At 38.7% G+C, this 15217-nt stretch overlaps 1 protein-coding gene across 3 annotated transcripts; it reads right to left on the reverse strand.

The window, feature by feature from the left end:
- Window positions 1–91: 91 nt before the first annotated feature.
- Window positions 92–15193, reverse strand: prr14 (proline rich 14). 3 transcript variants are annotated; one of them, XM_081361985.1, is made up of 8 exons: window positions 14980–15125; window positions 11926–12050; window positions 10479–10519; window positions 7781–10387; window positions 3510–3645; window positions 3317–3426; window positions 3139–3207; window positions 92–1494 (listed from the first exon to the last, which is right to left on the reverse strand). In XM_081361985.1, exons 2-8 carry the CDS (start codon window positions 11926–11928, stop codon window positions 1170–1172), a joined length of 3291 nt encoding a protein of 1096 aa, XP_081218111.1. In that variant the 5' UTR covers window positions 11929–12050; window positions 14980–15125; the 3' UTR covers window positions 92–1169. The 3 variants fall into 3 exon arrangements, with proteins under 3 accessions (XP_081218111.1, XP_081218112.1, XP_081218113.1); XM_081361986.1 differs by having other exon boundaries at window positions 11926–12092; window positions 14980–15089; XM_081361987.1 differs by lacking the exon at window positions 11926–12050 and having other exon boundaries at window positions 14980–15193.
- Between the last annotated feature and the right edge of the window lie 24 nt (window positions 15194–15217).

Below are 15217 nucleotides of genomic sequence, written 5' to 3' on the forward strand. Positions count from 1 at the left end.
CACACACACACACACACACACACACACACACACACACACACACACACACACACACACACACACACACACAATCCTGACCAAAACTACTTTTACATTTCAACAAGCTGTTTTTTATTTAGGGTCTTAATGAAAATTGGACATTAAACATTGAGACACTCACAGAGAGCATGGCAGTCAAATGTTGAGATATTGCGGTTACGACTTTCTGTTCTTTTAAATAAGTAATTTCAATATGTTGTGCTTTTGATGTTTTGTACATTGCATGTCATACAGGATTTGTAATAAAATGTGTAACAGTCAAAATACACCTGTTCTATACAAAACAACTGGGGGAAGGGGCACTAATATACAAAACACAGCTCAATTGTATTTTGTTAGAAATACAGAACCCAAATACACCTATACATATCAAACAATTTTACACACAAACCATTCAACATGTTCAAACACCAGAAGCAGTATTATAAGTCACTACATCAAAGAGGAACAAAAGTGTAAATGAAGTGAATGGACAATATTCAGAGTACCTGAGTAAAAGCACAGAATGCATTGAACCCTTTAAATCCTTTATGCGTCTATGAGAAGCAAAAAGCATAATTTAAAACCGAACAAAGCAACTTTTGTCCTGCTGGTAACTCACTGTATTTAATGTTGCCGCTACAACTTTACAAAAGCCTTTGTGCTGTCTCCTTTATTACAAAACACACACAGGCCATACTGAGAGTGTATTAATAAGGCATTCAACTGAACCAATGCACCAATGAAACCAATGTTTAAATGTGGAAGATACGGAGAGAGGAATTGTTTATGAGTGATCTGGCGAATCTTACTTTAAAACACTTTTTGATACAGAGATGTGGCAAACAGGAATTATATATATGTATGCCACAGATTAATGTAAACAAATGCACTTTCTTTGAACATTTACAAAAAAAAAAAAAAAAAGCACAGTAACTCCTTGAAGGGTGTTTCTTGCTTATCAGACCAATTTACAAAATGCCTAGCAAAATATATAAAGAATGTGATGTATTTGTAAGATCTTTACAGTACACTAGTGATCAAAAACAGATTTTACAGCTTTGCGAGTCTATTTGTTGCTTTAATGAATTTACAGTAAATTTCTACACGCAAAGCTCATTGTTTGGTACAGATCAAACAAGACCTCTGCTTCAGCCCGCAATCTGCTGAAGTGCCATCCAGGTGTCAAGCTCCTCAAGCTTAGAGCAAAGGAGTGACTCCAGTTCCTGCAAGGTGAGGCCATCCTCCACTTTTGAAGAGCCCCCGACACCTCGTCTGGTTCTAGAGATCCCAGAGTTCCCTCCTGCCTTCCTCTGGGCTCCACCCCCTGCCATTACACCCACCAGAGGTTTCTTGGGCTTCCTGGTAACACCCAGTTCAGGGAATTCGAAAAAGCGCTTCACCTTTTTTTGTCCCACGACAGCCTGAGAGCCATCTCGCCGGTTAAGAGGCACCTCAAATATGGTTTCCAAACGTCTGAAAGAGTTTGCAATAGTAGCTTCATTGACCAGATGTTAAAAGTGAAAGAATAAAATCTCAAAACATAACCATGCTCTCAAGGTAATTCAAGTCCTAATATGCTACATAAAATTATTTTACTTAGCCATTCGTATTTAAGGCTGTAGATGATTGACATTAAGTAAGCGTTGTCAAAATGTGATATGAAATACAACAAAAAAATAATGCACTAGACCGGGGATTCCCAAACCTGTGTTCGACAGCTGAATCCCTTTAATTTAAAATATTTACTTGAAGTAACCCCTGAGGTTTTTATTCAATTTAACAACACATGCACATGTTCTTGGTTATTTGATGTTGATTAAGGGTCAAATTACATGCAGCTAAATAATAAAAAAAAAAAAAAAAAAAAAAAAAATTATTTTAAATTGTTTTAATTTTAAAGGAGAACTCCGGTCAATTTTAACATTGAGCTAATTTTTTTGTACATTTGGAGTGCTGTCAATACAGAGAACAATGACAAAAATCGGTGTTGCCTACACCGAGTTATTCTATTTTTAAAATTTGCACCCTGTTGACTTCAATGGGGCAAGTACTAAACCTGCTTTTAGCCTCTTAACATCCTTGATGTGTCATTACAAGTGCACAGAAAATGTGAGTGATTCCTTCTGAGTGAACACGAGTGAATCTGACTGCAGTAGATGTGAAAGATATTAATAAAAATGATGTTATTTAAGCCAGCGCAAATACCTGTTTACATCCTGTTTTCGGTTGAAGTCCAAAGTAGTCGATTGCCGAGTTCACGCGCATAGGTTTAGTTACCTATGATCACGCGCGTGAACTCGGCAATCGATTACTTTGGACTTCAACCGAAAATTCACATTTTCTGTGCACTTGTAATGACACATCAAGGATGTTAAGAGGCTAAAAGCAGGTTTAGTACTTGCCCCATTGAAGTCAACAGGGTGCAAATTTTAAAAATAGAATAACTCGGTGTAGGCAACACCGATTTTTGTCATTGTTCTCTGTATTGACAGCACTCCAAATGTACAAAAAAATGAGCTCAATGTTAAAATTGACCGGAGTTCTCCTTTAAGTTTTTATGATTTAATAGCTTTTTTTAAACAGCTTTTCATCAACACACAAATTCAGTGCAGTTCCTTCAGGGGTTCATGAACCCCAGTTTGGGAAAACCTGCACTAGCCCATGTTCTCTGGCAGTACAAGAACACTTTGAGCTAAAAGGTACTAAAATGGGGCTATTCTGTCTACCCTCCCGCGAGTACTAGAAATCCTGAAAATGAGTTGACAAATAAATAAATGATAATAAAAATCAATAAATACAACCAGTCTGAGGGGTGTTTTTACAAAAAAGTTTTAAGTTTTTACATAAAAATGATTTCAAAACATATTTAGTTTTCATGGTTTTGAATTGGCCTCTCGGCATACACACCGTAATTGCATTGCTGTCCTAGTGTTAATGTTCTTAAGGTTGCAGTCAAAGAGGTCTGTGCAATTATTGATAAATTCAGGTGGTATTTGGATGGTCTGATTTGATCAGATGTGTTGCCTGGCCAGAAAACTTTGAGAACCTACCAAGTCGATAAATGGGTTATTAAGCTCAACTACCCAGAAAATAAAACACATTTGGAAAATGTCTCACCCATCAGGAGGTTTGCTGAAGTTTTTGTTGGTATAGATTTCCTCCAAGCTAAAATCCTTCTTCTTTATTCTGTAAAACACAAAAAGAAATGCATCTTTGCTGTGATGAGGTAAATGTAAACAAAGAAAGAGAAAAGATAAATATGGCCAAGTCCATGACCTTCTCTCTGCATACACACCTGATGACCTTAGGAAGGCCCATAGGGGTGAGATTATTCTGGGGCTTTGGAATCTTTTTACGGATACGAATAGAGGACACCTTTCCTCCTTGACCATCCTTTATGTCAGTCTGTTCACACAGAAAGTGAAGAAAGGATTAAAAATAATGATACATTTTTAAATCACAAACCAAAGTTAAGAGAAAACTCACACCTTGATTTCAGAATCGGATAAAGCTTTCTCCTCTGAGATGGCTGCAGAGAGTTTAAGGTCAAAGTTGGATCTCTCTTCTTCATTTACTGCCTCCCCACACTCCATCTGAAGCTCTCCATGGTCTCCCTCCAAAGAACTTTGAGGGAAGAAAAAGTTGCATTTTAACTACTGACATGCATTTTTTTTACTGACATCTTGCTTCTTAAGGGGAAAATGTCTGAGATCATCAATAACGGTGCTCCGATCAGGATTTTTGGGGCCGATCACTAGAGTTGGGGTACTCAAACTCGGACTCGAGTCCAATTTTGAATGAACTCGGACTTGTCACGCACTCGGATGAATTTGTACTCGGACTTGACATGGACATTTTAGACTCGGAAATTTTTTTCCGAGTACAGTCGAGTCTGGGCACTGGAGGACACACTATTATTCAAAAAACGAAACAAAACTTCTTGTGTTGTTTCAGCGTTGAGCATTGTAGCCAATCACAGACATGTATATTAAGCGCATGAACACAGTGGCAAATCATAGGCGTTTGAGTCACCATGTGGAGAATTCGCTCAAAAAGTATGTTCAGAATCAGCACAAGCTTTATCCTTTCACAAATCCCCTCATATACAACAAAGTCTAGACGCAATATAAATAAGAGATTCACTGTGCATTGCGGACAACTTCAGTGTTAAGACGAGAGTTTTAGAGAGAGTGCAGAACGCGGTAAGTAAGTGATGGCTTAAAGGGAGCGCTATTGACAATCTAAACAATAGTTTTGTTCTTCATGCTTCTAGAGGACCAGTGGTTATGTTAATAATTTACACTGTAAATTATCAAGAGTGATAACTGCATTTAAATGAGGAAGTGAATCCGCTAAATGAGTCAGGAAATTGCAACATGAGAAGGTGATAACATAGCAAGATTTTGGCGTCTAATAATGTTATGATTTTTGTTACATTTACACTTTAGTCATGAGTTTACATACACCTTACAGAATCTCCAAAATGTTATTTTTATTTATTTTTTAATAAGGATCATAAAATTATTGTTTCTATCTAGTACTGCCCTGAAAAAGCTTTTTCACATAACAGATGTTTAATAGCCTAGTTCACAAGACAAAATACAAACACAAAATACAAGACACTTCACATAGGCTTGATTTTAATATTGTGTGTCATTACCTGAATAATCCACAACTGTTTTTTGTTGTTTTGTTTTTTGTAATGGTTGTTCATGAGAGAGAAAAAAATCCTCCAGCTCCTGCACATTCTTTGCTTTTCCAGCATCTTCTGCATATTTGACTCCTTACTAGCAGTGACTATGATTGTGAGATCCATCTCGTCACACTGGTGACAACAGAGGGACTCATACACAACTATTACAAACCCTGCAAACATTTAGTGATGCTCAAGAAGGAAGCATTCGTTAAGAGTCAGGGGGTGTAAACTTTTGAACTTTTTAAACTTTTTCTTATTTTGTTTAAAAATTCATTAATTAATTTAGTCCTGCCCTTCAGGAGGCTAAATAAGATATTAGCATGTAAAACAAAATAAGAAAAATCCTTATCTTGCTCGAAAGTTTACCCCTGGCTCTTAATGCATTGTGTTGCATTGAGCATTACCTTGCAGATTCTGATTTAAGATGTACAATAGGTTAAGTATGACTGTAACTATAGATTGCAATCATTTTGTAAGGTTTAAAATATTAATTTAAGAGCTCAGTGTTGAGACCTTTTGCCGGAATTTGATTGACAGGCCTACACATTAAAGCACCATAAAACAGTATTTATTGTTTGAATTTCATAAAAATTACAAAATTTGAAAGCTGAGACTTTATTTCATACCAAAAGTAGCCTGCTCTGTCTTGTCTGTTGGCGTATTGTCAGTGTCCTCTTTGCTCCGCAATATATGTTTCACTGTGTGAGACCATGTGGAGTGAGAATGGAATTGCTTGTCGGACGTAGCAACAGTAACTAAGAGTCTTTGTGAAAGGTCCATTTCAAATCATTTAAATCTTTGTGGACTCGGCCGGACTCGAATGTTAAGGACTCGGACTAAAGTCTGACTCGGCCCTCTTTGGACTCGTACTCGATTGTTAAGGACTTGGACTCGACTCGGTGGACTCGGAACCAACACTACCGATCACTGGAAGCAGTATCGGCCGATACCAATCATTGTTCATGGGGTCTTATTTGAAGCCTTCTTTTACCATGAAGCATTATCTATAGAACACTAATACATTACTACATTCAGCAAGGATGCATTAAATTGATCAAAAGTGACAGTAAATACTTTTAGAATGTTAAAGGTATAATGTTTTGTACTTTAATTGTTTTAACCTTTTCAATTTTGTATTAAATCAAAGAATTTAGGAGAAAAAAAAATCAGTTTCCACTAAAATATTAAAGTCCCCATGAAATCAAAATTGACCCTATTTACTTTGTTAGCGCATATTACTAGTCTTGTGGTGAACAATTAATCCGTGCAAGAAAATATTTAAAAAAAAATTTTTTTACCATGGTAATCTTTAATCAAAATCTGAAAATGCCCCTCCCCTCTGCATTGGAGGACCTTCTCTGATGACGTAGGTTTGAGGAATTGGTTTGGGCAACGCTTAACCACTCCCCTCAAACCGTTAGTCTGCTATGAGCAGAGATGGAGAGGAGGAGCGCTAGAGTAAAACCCTGCCCTCTGTTCAATATTCCTTTTCACTGGGAAATACGTCATAACACTGGAGAAAAGTCGTTTGCAACTTCCGGTTCACGGGGACTTTAAGCATCACACCTGTTTTCAACACAATAAGAAATGTTTCTTGAGCAAAAAATCAGCATATTATAATGATTTCTGAAGAATGATGCAGAAAATTCAGAAGCAATACATCAGAGCAATAAATTACATTTTATAATATATTAAAATAGAAAACAGTTATTTTAAATTGTAATAATATTTCACAATATTAATATTCTTACTTAGCCTGGCAAGCCAGACCTACATCAAGATGTTAGGTCTGGCAACTCACCATAGACACGGCTCAATCCGAGGGGCGGAATAAATGGCTGTCTTTCAAATTCCCTCTGCACGCAATAGGACAGCGCTTCAACCAACCAGAGCGTTTTCCCAACAGCGGTTGATAGATTCAACTAGTTGAATCTATTTGATAGATGGTAGTTGATAGATGCCATATCTGGGCGGCAAAACTACGAACACATCTTCCTTTTTTTAAGAATGACTGAAGTGCTGTTCTATGCTCTTTTCTCAAAGAAAAACCTAACTCCAAGTCCTCCAGAGTCGCGGCCAAAGCCGATTCGAAAGATGTTCGCCAGCAGCTCCGCCATTCTTTGTTTTCAAGTGGCAGGTAACCGTTGCAACTCAGTCGTCATTATGTTAAGCCCGCCCCGCCTACTCTCTATGCGTGACGTGATTGGCCTGACCCAATTTAGGTTTTTGCAGCTTGAAAGTCAATGGAGAGTTGCTAGACTGCCCTGGCTGCAAAATACATTTTGCTGCCGCTAGGGTGCGTCTAGATTTCTAGGCTATTTCTTACTGTATTTTTGATCAAATAAATGCAGCCTTGGTGAGCATGAAAGACTTCTTTCAAAAAAAAAACAAAAAAACATTGATTCTAACTTTTGAACGGTATTGTAAATATTTTTAAAAGAGAGGCTTACACAAAAATAGGCTTTTGAGGAAAAAGAGCCTACAATGTTTAATGCCAGATTGATGTATAACCTAGGGATTTGTAAATTAGTAATATTTATTGTCATTTCATTAGTTATGTTTTATTCACCAATTTATTATAATATCTAAATATGCAATATTCAGTTTTTTTTATTTATTTACAATTATTTACATTTCCTGACTTTTTAATTTGTTGGACGCTGATAATATACGTTTTTCTGGAGTATTCCATGTATTCCAACTGAATAGCTGCTACTGTTAATGTCGATTGGTCAAGAGTTATTTAATCACCATGTAATCAGCATTATTATTACTTTACCCACGGCAGAGATGGCACCACCGCAAGAATGTCATAAATGCCATACCTCTCACGGCAGGCACGTGTCTTTTTGCGACGTCAGCATTAGATCAGTTTAAGAGGTCGACAAATTGAGAGATCACTAATTAAGTAAGTCATAAGAAGCAATTATCGGCCAATAGCACTTTGAACGTGATCGGAGCACCACTAATCATCAACATGCTACATTAATAATGTACATGCAGCATAATGGGTAAAAAAAGCGAGTATACTCGGATAGGGTGGATGGGAATCTGATAAATTACCTGCAGAGTGATGACACAGAGGCAGAAGGTGTCTCAGGGCTGGGAGTGACAACAGAGGAGAGGCCGGTTAAAGCATGAGAGGAAGTGTGGGTGGTAAAGGGGGAACTGAAGGTGGACGATGATGATGATGATGCAACAAAACTTGAGGCAGCTGAAATGCTGCCAGTGCTGACATCACTAGCATGACTACGCCCTTGGCTTGAGCTTTTACACAAGAAAGCTAAAGGACTGGACAAAAAACATGAGGCAAGGGCTGTGAGAGAGGTGGAAGGGGAATAAGGGGAAGAGGGGCACAAAGGGCCACCCCGACTAGCAGGGTACACCTCTTTACGAAGACACAAAGGGGCAATTTCTCGCTCAATCTCCACACTGCAGACAGTGTGTCGGCGAGTGCGCTTGGACGGAGAGTGATAGTGGATGGGAAGTTGAGTGGGTGAGCTCTTTCTGCTGGGTGAGGTAGTGCTGTTGTCATGCGTGTGGGACCGGGGTAAATGACAGTCACTGGATACTAGGGACGGGATTTCAGGGCAGGAGTAGCTGCGCAGGAGGCGGTTGGAGCCGCTACCTGACAACGACACTACTGGGACGGCTTCTGCTTCCTCCTTGCCTCCTTTTCTTTTTGGCCGGTTTACATTCTTCATGGGTCTGCTTAGTTTTCTTTCTAAATGCACTGGATCTGTTGAATCCGGTGACAGACGTTCCTTTATTTCTTCTCTTGATGCAAGACCAGAATGAGATGTCGCCTGCTCCTCAGACACAGCAATAGACTGTTGGCGGTGCACTACTGTTATTTTTGAAGGTTTACTTGGTCCTGCTGGATCAACCACTGAAGTCACCCTGTAGTCCTCAAACTTATGCTTGGGTGGACGAAGGTTTCTCTTCTGCAAAGCATTACCTGAACATTTAAGATGCCGTCTTGTTTTTCGAGCTTTAATGGTCTGCTCTGGCTCTTGTGGCAGCGTAGGGTGCTGAAACCCTGGAGATTCTGATTGACCATTCATGATATTTAAATCGTTGCTGTGCACACTCTTGTTAATTGAGACATTTTGTGTGCAGTTTTGAGAGGATGTTGCATCAGTGGCATCACCTTCATTGCTAGGGGTCAGTAACATCCTACGTTTTACATTTTTTCTCAACCGACTTCTCATCGTCTTGTCCTGTCCCATTTCTTCTGAGGTCTCTACAGAATTTCTCATCTCAACATCTGCTGTATTACTACTACAGATGGGTACATCTGAGTCTAGGTGCGAGTGCGTCATAGAAACCCCTTTCTTCTTTTTCCTAACCTGAATAAAGGTTTCATCCTCCTGGTTTATTTCCAGAGTGATGCCATTGTCTTTGAACTTTTTATTCCTCACACGTCTTCCCTCTTTAGCGTTCGGCATGTCACATTTCCTCTTTGGCTGCAAGTCTTTCCTTGTCCGAGGAGTTTCTCTGCTTCTCTTTGCCCTCACTTCCCCGACAGTAGTGCTCATTGGAGGGTCTGATACTTTAACTGAGTGGTGCGTCCACTCCATAACGTTTCCAGACTGTGATTCTTTTATCCCCACATCCAAAGGATTTGATCCTGTCACAAAAGTGGCCAATTCACTGGAGGTGGACTCAGCCGTCCATGACAGATGTATCTTTCTAGGGCTTTTCCTGGTGGCCACCCGTGTATAGGATTCTTTGTTGCCAAACGAACCACCAGTGCTTGTGTCTTTATCTAAGTCAAAATTAGAGGAAGTGCTAAAAAAGGATGCTCCAGGATCAGGCTTGTTTAAGCAAGTTTTGTTTGTGCTGCTGTTTGACTCTGGGTTCAACAAGTTTGATCCCTCTTCTAAAAAGCAGGACTTACGAGTACGTCCACAGGCTGTGTGAGTGCTACTAGGGGTCTGACTCTCACCTGACAGCCGACACAGAACAACAACGGCATCCGCTTGAACATTTGCTTGACTAGACACATGCATGGCACTTACAGAACTCAAGGGTTTGTCTGTGGACAGATTTGGTCTAGTCCTGAAGAAAGGACTCCATGCTTTACAAGGACTGGCAACTTGAGTCACATCCTGAAGGACGGCTTGTTGTGACTGGCTTGAAGGACAGTCTATCTGATTTTCTTCATTTGGTGCAACCTCATTGTGCATTTGAATATGATCCAATACTGGTTTGTGGTTGTTACTTGTTGAAACTGTACAAAAATTCAGTCTCTGTGCAACTCTGTGGCGTTTTGGAGCAGTGTGGCACTGCAGTTCTTCAGAATAAGGCCTTTTTGGAAACAATCCATTTCTACATTTATCATCATCTGTCTCGCCCTCCTCTGTCCGTGTTGAATTTTCAACATTTGACTCAGTTATTAATGGTTCATGCTGTTCAGGACGTACGACTGAGGACAGAGACTCACTGGGCTTAAAAAGCCGAACAGGGCTCATGACGATCTCAGTGAAGCTAGCCATCTTGGATTTGAATGACTGTAGAAGCGGACCTATCTCCCATCGTTTTATTGGTGAAGGGCTCTCTGGGGAATCCCTCTCCATTGGCTTCCGGTCATGGCTTTGCTCCTTTGCAGGGCAGCCATCTCCTAACTGTGAGATCACACAGGGGGATACCGTTTTGTGGCTTTCATCTCTAAAATAAAGAGACAAAAGACATATTTAAAACATGTTTGCTGGCTAAGGGTTACAGATCCGGATTGTCCTTCTGACCCAGTAACACTCACTCTGAATATTGCTCCATCTCAGCTTCAACTCTGGTGCTTGTCTAAAAACAAGAAAAAAAATAAAAGTAGGTTAAGATAAAAAAAAAAAAAGAATAAAAATTAAGAATAAAACACACTGTAAAGCTACTGTCTTACAGTAACTGTTCAATCACATGACATGAAGAGCGTCACTGGAGCAGAGTTGCTGCTATAGGAAGTGTAGTTATTCACCAAGAATTTAACTATTAAACATTTTTCTTCAAATAAAGTTGGGGGAAAAACAAAAGCATACATCTCTGAGCTCATGGTTGATCAGTATGGAGAAAATGAACAGGAGTTTTACTTCCATCACCACCAGACTGTTGCACACAATTTGATCAAAAACAACAGCAAATAGCATCTGACAATTAACTGACTTTAATTAAATGTGAATATAGATTACTAAACTTACATTGCTCATATCTGGGTTTACTTTTTACTTTTGCATAATTTTAAACTAATTTAGTTGTTACAGGTTCTTAGACATAGACAACATAAATGACAAGCAGAGAAACATGTAGAGAACATAACTGAAGTCATGCGATTCACAGAACCAGTGCGTCGACAGTGGCAGAACTAAATGACTCATTAGTGCAAAACCTAAACAATTACCCTTTTGGCTTCACACCTCACCGTCTACACTATTCTACCATTGTTTTTTTTTTTTCTCTGAATGGCTGACAAAGGTGTGCCACTGTCAGTTCCATTGTGTCAGTCTTCCCTCCTTAACACCATAGTGACTCTTACAACAGTAACATATCGAAATTATCAAAATATCGCAAATGTATATAACACAATATGCATATCGCAACAGCTTGCAATAACTGGGGTCATGAACAAAAGACAAAGAGAAAATCACTCACTGCTCTTGGCTGAATAACTTTTGTAGCTTTAATAAGAATCAGTAGCCTATATATTTAATTCATACAGTGAAAACTAAGCAGTGTTTTATTTTTACATTTGATTATTCAGTTTCTCTTGTTAAATAAACCTAATGTAGGATAACCCGAAACCCTAACTGATGTTAAAATAACACTTCTTATGCTACTGTAAAACACTGCAGCAAAAAGAATGTGAAACACACATGTAGGTTATATAATTTTAAATATATCTTAAAGACAATTTTAGTTTATTTTACACACTTTAAGCATTAGCGTGTCACATATCGAATATCCCATTATCGCATATCGCACTTTTCTACAATATCGTGCAGCCCTAATGAGTATGATGAGTAATGCCTCGGATGGTTTTGTAAACTGTATGCTGTGAGCAACCTATTCTTGACTGCATCTCTATTACTTGTATCCGCTTGTGTGAATTCATTAAGTTGTGACATGTCTGGAAGTCGTCAGGAAGAAGCAACCAGCTAATAACATTGCAATGAAAAAGGAGAAATGTGAAAGTTGAGGGATGACAAACAAGACGTTACCATGCTGTTTTCGTCTCTCAAGTGTTGAGGTTGTGATGACTGAGCCTCATCTTTGAGTCTCTTTTCTGGTCCCGTGGTGCAATCCACTTTTTCTGTTTGCCAACCTTATTCCCAAATCATCACAACTGTGGAACAGCATGTCACTGGTTGGTTAGCTAGTGTGACTCCTATTTTAGTTTAGGGTGAGTAAATGATGACAAACTGTTGAACTATTCCTTAAGTCCACACTGTGTGTGGTGTACACATGTAGGCTATCTTTCATTTTAATCAGTAAAGCTTAAAATAAAAACAAAGGACACAATAAGATCAAAACCTTTTTTTTAAGCTATATATATATATATATATATATATATATATATATACAGTGAGGAAAATAAGTATTTGAACACCCTGCTATTTTGCAAGTTCTCCCACTTTGAAATCATGGAGGGGTCTGAAATTGTCATCGTAGGTGCATGTCCACTGTGAGAGACATAATCTTAAAAAAAAATCCAGAAATCACAATGTATGATTTTTTAACTATTTATTTGTACGATACAGCTGCAAATAAGTATTTGAACACCTGTCTATCAGCTAGAATTCTGACCCTCAAAGACCTGTTAGTCTGCCTTTAAAATGTCCTCCTCCACTCCATTTATTATCCTAAATTAGATGCACCTGTTTGAGGTCGTTAGCTGCATAAAGACACCTGTCCACCCCATACAATCAGTAAGAATCCAACTACTAACATGGCCAAGACCAAAGAGCTGTCCAAAGACACTAGAGACAAAATTGTACACCTCCACAAGGCTGGAAAGGGCTACGGGGAAATTGCCAAGCAGCTTGGTGAAAAAAGGTCCACTGTTGGAGCAATCATTAGAAAATGGAAGAAGCTAAACATGACTGTCAATCTCCCTCGGACTGGGGCTCCATGCAAGATCTCACCTCGTGGGGTCTCAATGATCCTAAGAAAGGTGAGAAATCAGCCCAGAACTACACGGGAGGAGCTGGTCAATGACCTGAAAAGAGCTGGGACCACCGTTTCCAAGGTTACTGTTGGTAATACACTAAGACGTCATGGTTTGAAATCATGCATGGCACGGAAGGTCCCCCTGCTTAAACCAGCACATGTCAAAACCCGTCTTATGTTTGCCAATGACCATTTGGATGATCCAGAGGAGTCATGGGAGAAAGTCATGTGGTCAGATGAGACCAAAATAGAACTTTTTGGTCATAATTCCACTAAACGTGTTTGGAGGAAGAAGAATGATGAGTACCATCCCAAGAACACCATCCCTACTGTGAAGCATGGGGGTGGTAGCATCATGCTTTGGGGGTGTTTTTCTGCACATGGGACAGGGCGACTGCACTGTATTAAGGAGAGGATGACCGGAGCCATGTATTGCGAGATTTTGGGGAACAACCTCCTTCCCTCAGTTAGAGCATTGAAGATGGGTCGAGGCTGGGTCTTCCAACATGACAATGACCTGAAGCACACAGCCAGGATAACCAAGGAGTGGCTCTGTAAGAAGCATATCAAGGTTCTAGCGTGGCCTAGCCAGTCTCCAGACCTAAACCCAATAGCAAATCTTTGGAGGGAGCTCAAACTCCGTGTTTCTCAGCAACAGCCCAGAAACCTGACTGATCTAGAGAAGATCTATGTGGAGGAGTGGGCCAAAATCCCTCCTGCAGTGTGTGCAAACCTGGTGAAAAACTACAGGAAACGTTTGACCTCTGTAATTGCAAACAAAGGCTACTGTACCAAATATTAACATTGATTTTCTCAGGTGTTCAAATACTTATTTGCAGCTGTATCGTACAAATAAATAGTTAAAAAATCATACATTGTGATTTCTGGATTTTTTTTTTAAGATTATGTCTCTCACAGTGGACATGCACCTACGATGACAATTTCAGACCCCTCCATGATTTCTAAGTGGGAGAACTTGCAAAATAGCAGGGTGTTCAAATACTTATTTTCCTCACTGTATATATAGGCTATATGTATATATATATATATATATATATATATATATATATATATATATATATATATATATATATATATATATATATATATATATATATATATATATATGTATATATATATGTATATATATATGTATATGTATATATATATATATATATATATATATATATATATATATATATTTATTTATATATATAAAGAAGAAGAAAAAACAGCTTGTTGCCAGGGTCACATTTCTCATTTTCATCACAGTAATGTGTAAAAGAACAAATCACCTCAAACCAAACAAACACAACAAGCGCGTAACAATACAATAAAAAGAAGAGCTTTTGGCATCCACTTAAAGAAAAAATAAAGATATAATGAAGATAAAAGCAGAAACTCCTCAGTTAGTTATCATCACACACTGATGATGTGTACGGTAGGAATATAGTATTGTCTGTATTTGATTAAGCATTTCTGGTGTCAGGTAAACGTGTTTACTAATGCTTGCGCGACATTTTTATAAAAATAAATACATAATTCATTAACTTGCAAACTACACATCATAACGGGGAGCTTATTAGGAGTCTCCTCTGCGTTCGGTACAATTTGGTCCCCAATATTTTGTTCGGAGACCAAAGTTAGTATGCATTTAGAAATATTATTTTACACAATTATAACATTTTCTCATTATGTAATATGCAGTGCGGCTAAACGACTCGACATTTAGCACTATTGTACCGAGAAAATATCGAATAACAGCAGTTTCATATCGGAGGCATATTCACTTCAACAGAATAATATACAATAACCGCAGTCAAACAGATTCCCACATAAAAAAAACCAAACACACAAGATAAAACTAACGTTATATTAATTCCTCATTGGTCATGAGTTATGTTGCTCAGCAGCGGCTTTATTAGAAATATTAGTTTTCAGACACTGGTGTGGTTTTTGTGTATGTCGTCGACGTATATTGCGGCTAACTGGGCTATGCTGCTATCTACGCATAAACCAGTCAAATACAGTACATTAAAAGAGCATTTTACCAGCTCGTACCTTAAAAAACAGATGTAAATTATGTAAATAAACTGCGCACTAACCTAAAATCGTTTGAGGACAAACGTGCTGTGATAACATCTCCTTTAGGCGTTGTTTCTAAAACACCGATGTTTGTGTGACATTTCCACGCCGGACGGCGCCCGACGGTTTCACCACTGCGCTTCACGGTTCAGACCTATCATTCGATGCGAGCGCGTTCCCGGTCAGTCGATGAGCCAATCACAATCTTGCATAGTAAAACATGTCCCGCCCCTCGGGTAGACTCTAAAATTGTGGCCA

Source organism: Scardinius erythrophthalmus, assembly GCF_964197995.2.
Source record: "Scardinius erythrophthalmus genome assembly, chromosome: 1".
NCBI classification, from domain to species: Eukaryota; Metazoa; Chordata; class Actinopteri; order Cypriniformes; family Leuciscidae; genus Scardinius; species Scardinius erythrophthalmus.